Source organism: Mirounga leonina, unplaced genomic scaffold (genome assembly GCF_011800145.1).
Source record: "Mirounga leonina isolate KUSES-001 unplaced genomic scaffold, KU_Mleo_1.0 Mir_170, whole genome shotgun sequence".
In the NCBI taxonomy this organism is placed as follows: Eukaryota; Metazoa; Chordata; class Mammalia; order Carnivora; family Phocidae; genus Mirounga; species Mirounga leonina.
In genome coordinates this window covers 33699693-33712052 of record NW_023270433.1, presented here as the reverse complement: position 1 = coordinate 33712052, position 12360 = coordinate 33699693, and the positions used below count along the sequence as shown (strand labels likewise).

Sequence of the window (12360 nt, the reverse complement as noted above, 5' to 3'; positions counted from 1 at the left end):
CAGAACCCTGGGATCATGACCTGAGCCGAAGGCAGACGCTTAATGACTGAGCCACCCAGGTGCCCCAAGTTGGCAACTCTTGAAGTTTCTGTCAGATTTGGAGATCTTAAGTTGTCATTTTACAAATGCAACCTAAAATTGCTTTTGTTTTCAGTTTTGACTCTTATTCCTAAATCAGTACAGAATTTCGGAACTGGAAGGGACCTTAAGGTAAACTCATTTACTGGTTACCCAAAGCAGATCTTGGACCAATGAAATCACCTGAATGCTTTTAAAAAATAGATTCCTGGGCTCCATCCACAACAATTCTAATTCAGTAGATTTTTTGTTTAAAAGCTTCCCATGTGATTTGGTATGGAGCTTGTTTTGGAAAGCACCTCTGTACATGATGCCTGGCACTGCCTTACAGAACATACTCATTACCAGTGTTCTTTCCCCTATTATACTTGAACCTCTCCTGTGGCAGGGAGCCCCCCACCAAGAGGTACCTGTGTATGAAAATCCTTCCAAACGTTAATAGTATGCATTCTTTGATTCCTAGGTATCTGATATCCGGCACCCATTTCCTCTTAAAATTGTATGTGAACAGAACACCGGTTCCTCATAAACATGAAGACACATTTATCTTAGAGTCCCAACACACAAGTATTAAAAATATGCTATCGGGGCGCCTGGGTGGCTCAGTCGTTAAGCGTCTGCCTTCAGCTCAGGTCATGATCCCAGCATCCTGGGATTGAGCCCCGCATCAGGTTCCCTGCTCTGCAGGAAGCCTGCTTCTCTCTCTCCCGCTCCCCCTGCTTGTGTTCCCTCTCTCGCTGTGTCTCTGTCAAATAAATAAATCAATCTTTAAAAAAAAAAAAAAGCTACTTTACCATCTTTTTAGACATGAATCAGGAAGAAGGAAATAAATGATATTTTGATCTGTGTTATCTAGCACAAACTTTAGTAGAGTGCTTGCTAACAGAAGTGAAGGTTAGCTTAAAGAGGAAAAATAAGATGTTAAACTCAATGCCTTTCCCCTCAACACTTTAATAGCAATCATTGTTTCACTAAGCTAGTGGCAATATTTTATTAATAATTTTTTTGGATTTTGTAGGCTTAAGATCTTATTTGTACTTTTACCTTCACATTCAGTAAAGATTCTTTGTCATTTGCTTGAGACCAATGAAAACAATGGTTATTATGAAAACAGAGTATAAAATTTTAGTTGATGTAAAGATGCAATAGTAAGCCTATTAAATTTTACTCAGAAGTACACTGAAGTTATATTAAAGCTGAATTTTACTAATATTAAGATGAGCAATTCATTTGATCATTTCCTACATTTCATTGTTCTAATTCTTATCTACCACATTTCTTAAAACTGTTTTTTTGCAACATTTTTATTATTTTAAATTATCTATGTATTGCTTCTCTCCCATCAGCTCAAATAATCAGAGGCAATACAATTTGAATTTTGGGAAGAAAAGCATCTTATAAACTCCCATTGGTGTATCACATGCAGCAGTAGTCTCCATGATGTTTCTGCACTGTCCCATAAAAATTAGTCTTCAGTCTCCTGGTATCATGAACATATCTGCACTTAGCGATTTTCTTTCCTCCTAAATGAACATATAAATTGGAGGAGAGTAAGTTGTGGTAGTAGGTCAGATGTGGTCCTTGTCAGACCACGCCATACATACTTAGCTGTGAAACCAACCAACTCTAATAGAACATCTCTTGTGCTAACAGCCCGAAAGGCCACACATTGGTGGTAACTTCTCTTCAGAAAACAAACAAAATGAATGGACTATATTTTGCAGAACAGGACCTTTATCTACATGGGAAGTGGAGGCAAAATATTTGGGGCATACAGAGGTCTTCAGGGCTACTGCTCTGCTGCCCCCACTCTTGCAGTTGACCTCAGCAGCACTGACCCCTCTATTTTCTTCTGTCCATCAGCTCTTTCCTGCCTTTTCCTCCTGATCCAGCTTCAGATGCCTCATGCATTAGTTCAAGCCCTCCCTGACCCTGTCATTTCACCTCAGCCATGTGGCAAGCCCCAGCCCTGGATGAACCCACCTCTCCACCTTCTCTGAGCTTGCCTTTGGACAACAGAGCAATGCTAGAGAAAAAGCCCAAATTCCTAATCCCCCCCTCCTTTTTTTTAAAGATTTTATTTATTTATTTGACAGAGAAAGAGAGCACAAGTAGGCAGAGGCAGGCAGAGGGAGAGGGAGAAGTAGGCTCTCCACTGAGCAGGGAGCCCAACGTGGGGCTCGATCCCAGGACCCTGGGATCATGACCTGAGCCAAAGGCAGCTGCTTAACTGACTGAGCCACCCAGGCGCCCCAATAATCCCATATCTTAATTGGGGTACTAATCTCATCTGACAAGCTTAGCTTTTTCTCGTTAGCTTGCTATTACACTTCCCATAATAGTTAAAAACTTCTCCACTCTAATTCTATTATTTAATGAACACTGAGTGCCTATGAGGTACCAGGCAGTCTTCTAGGTACTAAGATACTACAGTGAACATAATAGATGAAATCCCTATCCCCACCAAGCATATGCTAAAAGGAGACGGATAATTAACAAATAAAAAAGGAAAAATATATTAAGTGCCATTAAAAAAAAGGGGGGGTTATGGAGTGCTGGAGAGGTTATAATTTTTAAAAAGTTTTTTTTTTTTTTTAAGATTTTATTTATTTATTTGACAGAGAGAGACACAGAGAAAGAGGGAACACAAGCAGGGGGAGTGGGAGAGGGAGAAGCAGGCTTCCCGCCGAGCAGGGAGCCTGATACAGGGCTTGATCCCAGGACCCTGGGATCATGACCTGAGCCAAAGGCAGACGCTTAACGACTGAGCCACCCAGGCACCCCTAAAAAGTTTTTGAAATATAATGTAACTATGGAAAAAAGTCACATATCTTAAGTATACAACTTGGTGGATTTTCACAAGTTGAAACATCCTATAATTTATAAAGGAGCTGGGAAAGTTCTCACTGAAAAAAAACTGCCATTAAGCAGAGACCTGAAGGAGAGGGAGTGAGACACTTGAAAATCTAAGGGAAGAGCATTCCAGAGGAAACAGACAGTGCAAAGGCCCTGAGGCAGCATGTCTAGTTTGTTTGAGGAAGCAAGGAGGCCAGTGTAGCTGGAATGCAGTGAAGGAGGGAAGAGTCATAAAAGACGAGATCAGATGTAATGAGGACCAGACTGTATAGAACCTTGTGGGCAACCAGAAGGACTGTGGCTTTTACTCTGAGCAAGACAGGAAGCCACTGGAGAATTTTAAGCAGGAGATGCAGTAACTAAAAAAAAAAGGTCTGAGGACTGAAGTCTAGTGGACTGCAAGTTTCAGGTTACAAATAAAGAAGACCTATAAAAGAATCTCAAGAAGAGAGGATAAGTGGAATAGAAAGGGTGGAGAGAAGGAAAATTAGGAAATTAGTGTTCTGGAAGGTCTGCAAGGTGGTTACAATAATGAAAGTGTGTTGAGTGCTGCAGATGGGGTGGGACAGGTCAGTGTTAACCTTGACAAGAGCAGTTTCAGAGGATCACTGGGGATGTGAACCTAACTGGAGTGGGTTCAAGAGATCACCAGAGAAAGGAAATGAAAATAAATGATTTTATTGAGGCATTTAACTATGAAAGATGGCAGACAAATGGCTTGGTAAATGGGGAGGGGTGAGGATTCAAGAGGACTATGGTGGATGTTGCAGTGAACGACCCAGATCTCAACTTTAGGACCAAGGTCCTCATTCCCCCAGCAGCTGTGAGTTTTGGCTGCTAACAGCGCAAAGCTGCACTGGTTTACATACTGTCTATGGCTGCCTTCACACTGCAAGAAGAGCTGACAGAGCACAGAGCTCACAATGTCTAAAATATTTACCATTTGACCTTTAACAAAAGGTTAAAAGGTCTAGCTGATTTCCTTTCTGTCTTATCTCCAACACTCTCTGATGCCTGATCTTATAGGTAAAGAGATATGCTTAGTCAAGCAAAGGAGGGGGGGAAAGTTCACATTCCTTTTTTTTTTTTTTTAAGATTTTATTTATTTATTTGTCAGGGAGAGAGAGCACAAGCAGAGGGAGCGGCAGGCAGAGCAGGTAGAGGGAGAAGCAGGCTCCCTGCCAACCAAGGAGCCTGATGCAGGGCTCGATCCCAGGACCCTTGGATCATGACCTGAGCTGAAGGCAGACACCCAACTAACTGAGCCACCCAAGCGTCCCTAAAAGTTCACATTCCTACACTCGTTCTTCCTTCCAAATCTAGGCCCAAGTTTACCCACCTGTAAACTACTGAACACACTGTAACTGAAATGCTAACTTACTCCTCAGAAGAACTTCAAAGAGCAATGATTAAGCAGTTTAAAAACGAAACTCAGCAGTAGCAGGAAGAACACTACCCTAATTGAGGAGCAAAATTCTAAGATCGTATCCCTCTACAAAACCTGTTTGTGGATCAACATTTTCTCAATTATCCACATTTCTTTCTATGATCCATTTTAAGTTTTTTTTTTAAAGATTTTATTTATTTATTTGACAAAGAGAGACACAGAGAGGGAACACAAGCAGGGGGGGTGGGAGAGGGAGAGGGAGAAGCAGGCTTCCCGCTGAGCAGGGAGCCCAATGCGGGGCTCGATCCCAGGACCCTGGGATCACGACCTGAGCCGAAGGCAGATGCTTAACGACTGAGCCACCCAGGCGCCCCTCCATTTTAAGTTTATAAAACTCAAGTCTGCTATGGTTCTTTACTATTTCACATTACACATTCAAACCAAATATATACACGTGGCCAAATGTTTTCTGATGTACTGTGTCCAAACTGTTTATTACAAGCATTAGACACCCCCCCCACCGGAGTTTATGGCCTGAAATTTAAAAAGTCAGCAATAAAAACTGCACCATCACATTTTCCCTTATTCTAGCCTGAACATATGCTGGAATCCAGGGTGACAACCATACATCCCAAGGAAAGCACTTAAGGATAGGATACAATAAATAAACGTTAAAAGCCCCTAAACCTTGGACAGCTACTATTTATTAGCTACCGGATCTTCCAGAGTCTCAAACTCATTTGTAAAATTAACAGTTATTAGACAGTGAATTTAAATGTTTGCTAATGTTGAAGTTTGTATACAATTAGAATATAAACATGCTATCTCACAATATCTGAAAATAAGAATGAAACCTACTAATGCAGGGGCTGCTAGTACAAATCACTTCTAATCACCTTATACCAAACACCAACCATTAACAATAAATAGCATTTACCAAATGTCAGACACTGTGCTCGTGGCTCCACTTGCATTCTCTTACTTTATCCTTACACACTTTGAAGCAGACAGATGCTCCCACTACGCTAATTTTACAGGTGAAAAAATGAGATATAGAGGTTCAGTTGCTAAAAGTCATCCATCTTCTACGTGTTGGAATCAGGACACAAAATCAAGTCTGCTTGTCTTCAGAGCCAGTAATCGTGACCGTGGTGCTGTATACCACACCTCCGTAGGTCAGGAATGCATATACATTACCAACATGAAACACAGCATCACAGGGTAAAAATACATGCTCTTTGGGTAAAGATGGTACATGGAGCACATGCAGCTACTTCCACTGCCTCCTGAAATTCCACTGAACGACAGCAAAGATTTTCATTTTAAGGCATAAATCTAAAAGAATGGGAAGAGAGGAGACAATAGCAGCAAAAAGCTAGAAGTTGGAAAGCCAATGGACAAGTAGTAAATAACATGGTAGCCCCGGAGAAAATTGAATCCTGAGTCAGCAGTAGAAAAGCAAAACAAACAACCCAACTTACATCAGAGAATCCCTAAAAGGTTCAGGAGCTGGTGCTTTCCTCTACCTTTGGAAGTAGGAGTGAAGGGGTAAGACACTAAAATAAGGACTGGTTGAAGGTTTAAGTATTCAGAATGCTCTCTGCAACCCTACGTAGCTAAGCAGCCTCTATTGCCCAGCTCCTTCCCCAAATTATAAGTTTATTTTCTAAAAAGGGTAAAATAGAGGGTTCTCTGGATTGTGGGATGCTAGGCAGTTATGGGCAAAGGGACTGTACTCAATACAGAGACTCAAATACATACTGGTCATGAGATAAAGAAAACAAGATACAGGGGGGAAAAAAAAAAGATCTCCAACATGAGAGAAGAGGAAAAGGAATTCCCAGGATTGCAGTGAAGGGAGATCCCAGAATACAGCCCTGTATCAGGCACAGCAGACCACAGTCCAGACTGGGACAGGTCCGAAAGCTCCAGGAAAGACTTATTTGGAAGATGAAAGAGCATGCCTAGTGAAACTGAACATTGTGATCAATTTAGATATATGGCAAAGAGTCTAGTTGATTTCGTGGTAAGTTTACAGAAAACGAAGCCTAGGAAAAGAAAACAAATAGCATTTATAGATTCCCAGCATCAAACAGTAATGTTGCCTTTCACAAAGACTACTTAATAAAATGCTGTCACTTTATCAGCATCAGCAAATCCTTCAGTCCAAAACAAGAGGAACTCAATTTAATGTAGTTTGTAATAATTACAATATTACAGAGGTCTGCAGCAAAAAGTAGGTTAAGAGAAATAAAATCCTGATTTTTTTCTTAGTTGCTACTTTAAAAATACAGACTGAATGTCCTGTGCTTAAGTGTCGTCGTGGCTGTGTGCTGGCTTCTATAAAACTAACTAATCACAAGGAACTCTTCAACATATATACTCCGGACCGAAGTGAAAGGTAAACAGAAATGACTAACAAGACAGTGCTATTGTAGACATAATTCCCTTATAATTAATACCTGCCAGAAAATGGAGTTTGACATTACTTACAATTATATCAACATTCACAGAGGCTGAACATCACAGGCATATGGGTGTATTATCACCCAAGATGTCTTTACTTCCCAAGTAGTTTTAAATTTTAGCTATTAAGGTCAGTTACCAGAGCCAAACTTGTTCTTAACAAGTAGAATTTTTATGTCCATTCAATCAAAGAGTCTCTTACATCTTTCTGGGCCTGTTCATTTGCAGATAGGAGTAGAAATTGTAACTGGGTTCCTCATATCATGCATTCACATGTGATGCCCATCTTCATATGCTGTCCAATTTCTTTAGGATAAAAGGTGCTGAAAGAAAAATAAACAAACCCAGAATTTCAGATCTATTAGCCCACAAATTACATTATGGAATTTATAAGACTGGGGGAAAAAATCTTACAGATTTAGTTCACTACATTTTTTAAATGACTCCAAATAATGGCCAAGCCCCTGCCTGTATAACCTAGCAAAAGAGACTGTCTTTCCAGTGTCATGAAGCTCTGACTATTCTAAGGTTCATTCTTATACCATATAAAATCTTTTCTCCAGGTAGTTCTCTTAGGACCATAAAGAGTAAATTCAATCCAAAAAAAAAAAAAAAGAGTAAATTCAATCCTCCTTCAAAAGACCATCTTTTTACCTTGGGTGTTTTAATTGTCAAAGGAACAAAATGCTAGGAGAAACAAATTGGCATTTTTCACCCTTTAAAACATATTTGAGGGGCACCTGGGTGGCTCAGTTGGTAGAGCATCCAACTCTTGAGCTCAGGTCATGATCTCAGGGTCATAAGATCAAGCCCTGCATCATGCTCCCTGCTCAGCACAGAGTCTGCTTGGGATTCTCTCTCTCCCTCTCCTTCTGCCCACCCCCCACACTGTCTCTCAAATAAATAATAAAAAAATAAAACATTTGAAAAAAGGCAGAGGGTGGGAGAAAACAACACTGCACTGGGGAAGCAGAAGAGCTAGACGCAGATTTTGGTTCTCCCACTGATTAGCTATATATCACTTATGTAATCCAAATCACATATAATGTAGTCCTATTTCAGTTCTTATGAGGGCCTGGTAGGAGGGTACGAATAGAAATAGCTAGAAAACAAAAATATTGTCACAGGGATCAAACGAAGTGTTACTACTGTCCTGTGTAAAAGTGCTGTGGTCAAAATAAGCACATGAAAAGATGTTTAACATTACTAATCACTAGGACAATGCAAATTGAAACTATAATGAGATACCACCTAACACTCATTAGGATAGCTACTATCAAACTGTTGGGAAGGATGTGGAAAAATTGGAACCCTTGTGTACTGTTGGTGGGAATGTAAAATGGTACACCTGCTATGGATCACAGTATGGTGGGTCCTCAAAATATACAAAATAGAGATACCTGCATATCCATGTTATAGCAGCATTATTCACAGTAGCTAAAATGTAGAAGCAATCCAGATCCAAAGATGGATGAATGGATAAGCAAAATGTGGTATACGATGGAATATTATTCGGCCTTAAAAGGGAAGGAGATTCTGACATATGCTATGACATGGATGAACCTTAGGACCCTATGCAAACTGAAATAAGCCAGTTACAAAAAGACAAATACTGTATGGTTCCAATTAAATGAGAGCCTTTTTTTTTTTCTTAAAGATTTTATTTATTTATTTGAAAGAGAGAGACACAGCGAGAGAGGGAACACAAGCAGGGGGAGTGGGAGAGGGAGAAGCAGGCTTCCCGCGGAGCAGGGAGCCCGATGCGGGGCTCGATCCCAGGACCCCGGGATCATGACCTGAGCCGAAGGCAGACGCCTAACTGACTGAGCCACCCAGGCGCCCCTAAATGAGAGCCTTAAGAGATGTCAAAATCATAGAGAAAGTTTCAGTTTTACAAGATAAAGAGTTCTGGAGATGGATGGTGGTGATGGTTGTACAACATTATGAGTGTATTTAATACTGCTAAACTGTACACTTAAAAATAGTTAAGATAAATTGTTGTATTTTACCACAATTTAAAAAATTAGAAAATAAAAGGGGCTGTGAGCAAAAAAGCTGCCAGAAGGATCTTCTTTCTCAATACCCATACTAAAGTAATAGAACATATTGTCAACATTAAGCTGAAGATACTGAGATCTGTTGAAAGCTGACGAAGTTGGCAGTATGTCCAGATATTTCTAATTCTTATCAGATTAAAAAAGGTAAGTAACATCCATCGAATGAATGGATAAACAAAATGTGGCATATCCACACAATGGAATGTTACCTGGCAATAAAAAGGAAGGAAAGGGGCGCCTGGGTGGCTCAGTCGGTTAAGCGTCTGCCTTCGGCTCAGGTCATGATCCCAGGATCCTGGCATCGAGCCCCATATCGGGCTCCCTGCTCCGTGGGAAGCCTGCTTCTCCCTCTCCCACTCCCCCTGCTTGTGTTCCTGCTCTCACTGTCTCTCTCTGTCAAATAAATAAATAAAATCTTAAAAAAAAAAATAAAAAGGAAATACTAACACATGCTATAATATGAACCTTGAAAACACTATGGAAAGTGAAATAAGCTAGACACAAAAGGTCATATATTCTATAATTCCATTTATATGAAATGTCCAGAATAGGCAAATCCATAAAGAAAAAGTAGATTAGTGGTTGCCAAGGGAACATGAAGGGGTAAAATGGGGAATGACAGCTAATGGGCATGGTGTCTACTTTAGAGGTAAAGAAAATGTTCTAAAATGCATAACTCTATGTTAAGAACCACTAAATTACATAACCTTCATTTTTTAAAGTTTTTTTTAACTTTATTTTTTACAGATTTTATTTATTTATTTGACAGAGAGAGACACAGCGAGAGAGGGAACACAAGCAGGGGGAGTAGGAGAGGGAGAAGCAGGCTTCCCGCTGAGCAGGGAGCCCGATGTGGGGCTCGATCCCAGGACCCTGGGATCGTGACCTGAGCCGAAGGCAGACACTTAATGACTGAGACACCCAGGCGCCCCAAGTTTTTCTTAAATAAAGTATAATTGACATACAGTATCCCACTAGTTTCAGGTGTATGGTCATAGTGATTCAGTATTTTTATATATCATGAAATGATCCCCACAGTAAGTCTAGCTACCATATAAAGTTACTACAGTATTGTCTATATTCTCTATGCTGTACATTGCACCCTTATGACTTACTTCTTTTGTAACTGGAAGTCTGTACCTTTTAAGCCCCTTCCCCTATTTCTTTTTTTTTTTAATTGAAGATTTTATTTATTTATTTGACAGAGAGAGACACAGCGAGAGAGAGAGAGAACACAAGCAGGGGGAGTGGGAGAGGGAGAAGCAGGCTTCCCGCCGAGCAGGGAGCCCGATGCGGGGCTCGATCCCAGGACCCTGGGATCATGACCTGAGCTGAAGGCAGTCGCTTAACCGACTGAGCCACCCAGGCACCCTAAGCCCCTTCCCCTATTTCATCTACCCCTACTCTACTCCCCACTGGCAATCAACAGTCTGTTGTCTGTATTTATCAGTCCGTTTCTGTTTTGTTTTTAAAGATTCCACATATAAGTGGAATCATATGGTATTCATCTCTCTCTGACTTATTTCACTTAGCCTAATAGCCTATAGGTCCATCCATGTTGTTGCAAATGGCCAAGATTTTTACGTCTAAGTAATATTCCATTGTATATACACGCATCTTCTTTGTCCATTTATCAACAGACACTTAGGTTGAACCATATACTTTAAATGGGTGAACTGTATACTATGTGAATTATATCTCCATTTTAAAAGTGGTAATGTGGAACAGTATTCTGTGTTTTTTTAAGGAAACCAATTCATATCAGATACAAAGGTCACTGAAAAGAAGCAAATATTTTACTGGCAGCTAAGTCAACAAAAAAGGTAAGAGGATAAAATAAGTTGGGAGTTGCAAAAAGCTGTTGAAGGAGCAGGATTTGTGTTTCTGTTCAGTGGGGCTCCCTCTCCTGGGGAAGCAGGGTAATACCATAGTCAGCGATGGGGTACCAGGCTTCAGTGAGCTCTGGCCTAGGCCCAATCTGAGCCTTCTACAGGATAACCTTGGTATGGCCTTCATTTATTTTAATCATTCCTGCCTCTCCACCCAGACCTGTCAGCAATACACAGCAAGGTGCAATGAAAAGAGTACTGAACTGAGAATTGGAGGGTGGGGACAAATCACTTCTGAGATTCACATCAGTAAAACTAGAGAAGTGATCTACAAAGCTGCACCCATCTCTAACATTCAGTGTGTCTTTAACTCTGATATTTTGTGTTAAGACCCCCTTTGAAAGGTGAGTTCTCATTTGCAAAAGGGATATACAGAATGTTAAGCCCGGCCTCCCTCAAAGCGCTACTGTCAAGACAGCTAACGCAAATAAGCTTCTGCCAAACGTAAATTCAAATAAACCTTCAGGTGTTATTATTAATCCTATAGACTCTTACTCTTTTCTTCTCCTTCCTTAAAAAAAAAACCCACCAATTCTTTACTTCACCTTCTGTACAAATAAGCAAAAGAAGCAAACCTTTTTGTATTTTAGAGATCAGCACCGAAGGAAGGAAACTTGATATTAAGAGCTCTGGATTCTAGATCAAGATCATGCACTGAATCGCTGAGTGACCTTGAGCCAGCCATTTTTCTACTCTCTAAGTTTCTGTCGGCAAAACAAGGGAGCTGCTCGGAAGGGGAGCGGAGGGGAGGGGGAATAAACCCTCGAGGCTCTTTCAATTAAAACGCTCTTAAGGCAGGGCGAGGCGGGATGATCACCCTCGCACTCCAGGCCACCGCGTGTACTTCTGACCCCGACCCGCAGACCCTAAGCCGCGCCTGCGCCCGCTGATCTCGACCCACATGTCCCACCCTCCCGCGACCACTCAGCTAGCTCAGCTCGCAGGCCCCCAGAGAACCAGAGTTGGGTGGGCGGTGTCCGCGAGCTCCCCGCGGGTCTCATGGCCGCAGCCTGGAAGGACACTCACTGACTCGCAGCAGGGCCACGTAGATGAGGAAGTTCCGTATGGACGAGATCACATCCTCGCGCATCTTCCGTTTCATCTCCTCCGGGTCCAGCTTCGGCGCAAGGCCCTCGATCCGGAACATGGCTTTGCCTCCCCGGCTTCCAGCGGCCACGCTCTGCTCTCTTCAGAGGCCGCCCGGCGCCCGGAACTCGGCCCCATCCCATTTCCTGTTCCCGCCCCTCGTTCTCGCGCGCGGCGACGGGGGCTGCGAGGGACAATCCTCATCCGGCCCGAGGGCTTCTGCAGGGGGCTGCCTGAAGAGGGCGTCGTAGTCTCCGCCACGCAGGACTCCGGTTCCCCCCGGCTGTTGAGGAAGCTCTGTCTTGAGCCGCGCGCGCTGCGCTGCAAAATGCTTTTATGCCTCAGAGGGGACAATGCACGTAGATACCACCATAAATAACAACAGCTACAGTTCTACGCCATGAATTAGATATTAAAACCTTCATTTCCTAGGTGAGAAAACTGAAGCACAGAGAGCTTTAAAACAACTTGCCCAAATATACTTTAAAGTACCTTAGGGGGAAAAAGTGTTGAGGAAGGGAGATGAAACGGTATTAGCAAA

General features: G+C 41.9%; 1 protein-coding gene across 1 annotated transcript; it reads right to left on the bottom strand.

Moving 5' to 3' along the window:
* Positions 1-5897: 5897 nt before the first annotated feature.
* TOMM5 (translocase of outer mitochondrial membrane 5) lies at positions 5898-11971 on the bottom strand. Its single transcript, XM_035016285.1, has 2 exons — positions 11760-11971; positions 5898-7110 (listed from the first exon to the last, which is right to left on the bottom strand). The coding sequence occupies exons 1-2, from the start codon at positions 11878-11880 to the stop codon at positions 7076-7078; spliced, it is 156 nt and encodes a 51-aa protein (XP_034872176.1). The 5' UTR covers positions 11881-11971; the 3' UTR covers positions 5898-7075.
* Positions 11972-12360: the final 389 nt, after the last annotated feature.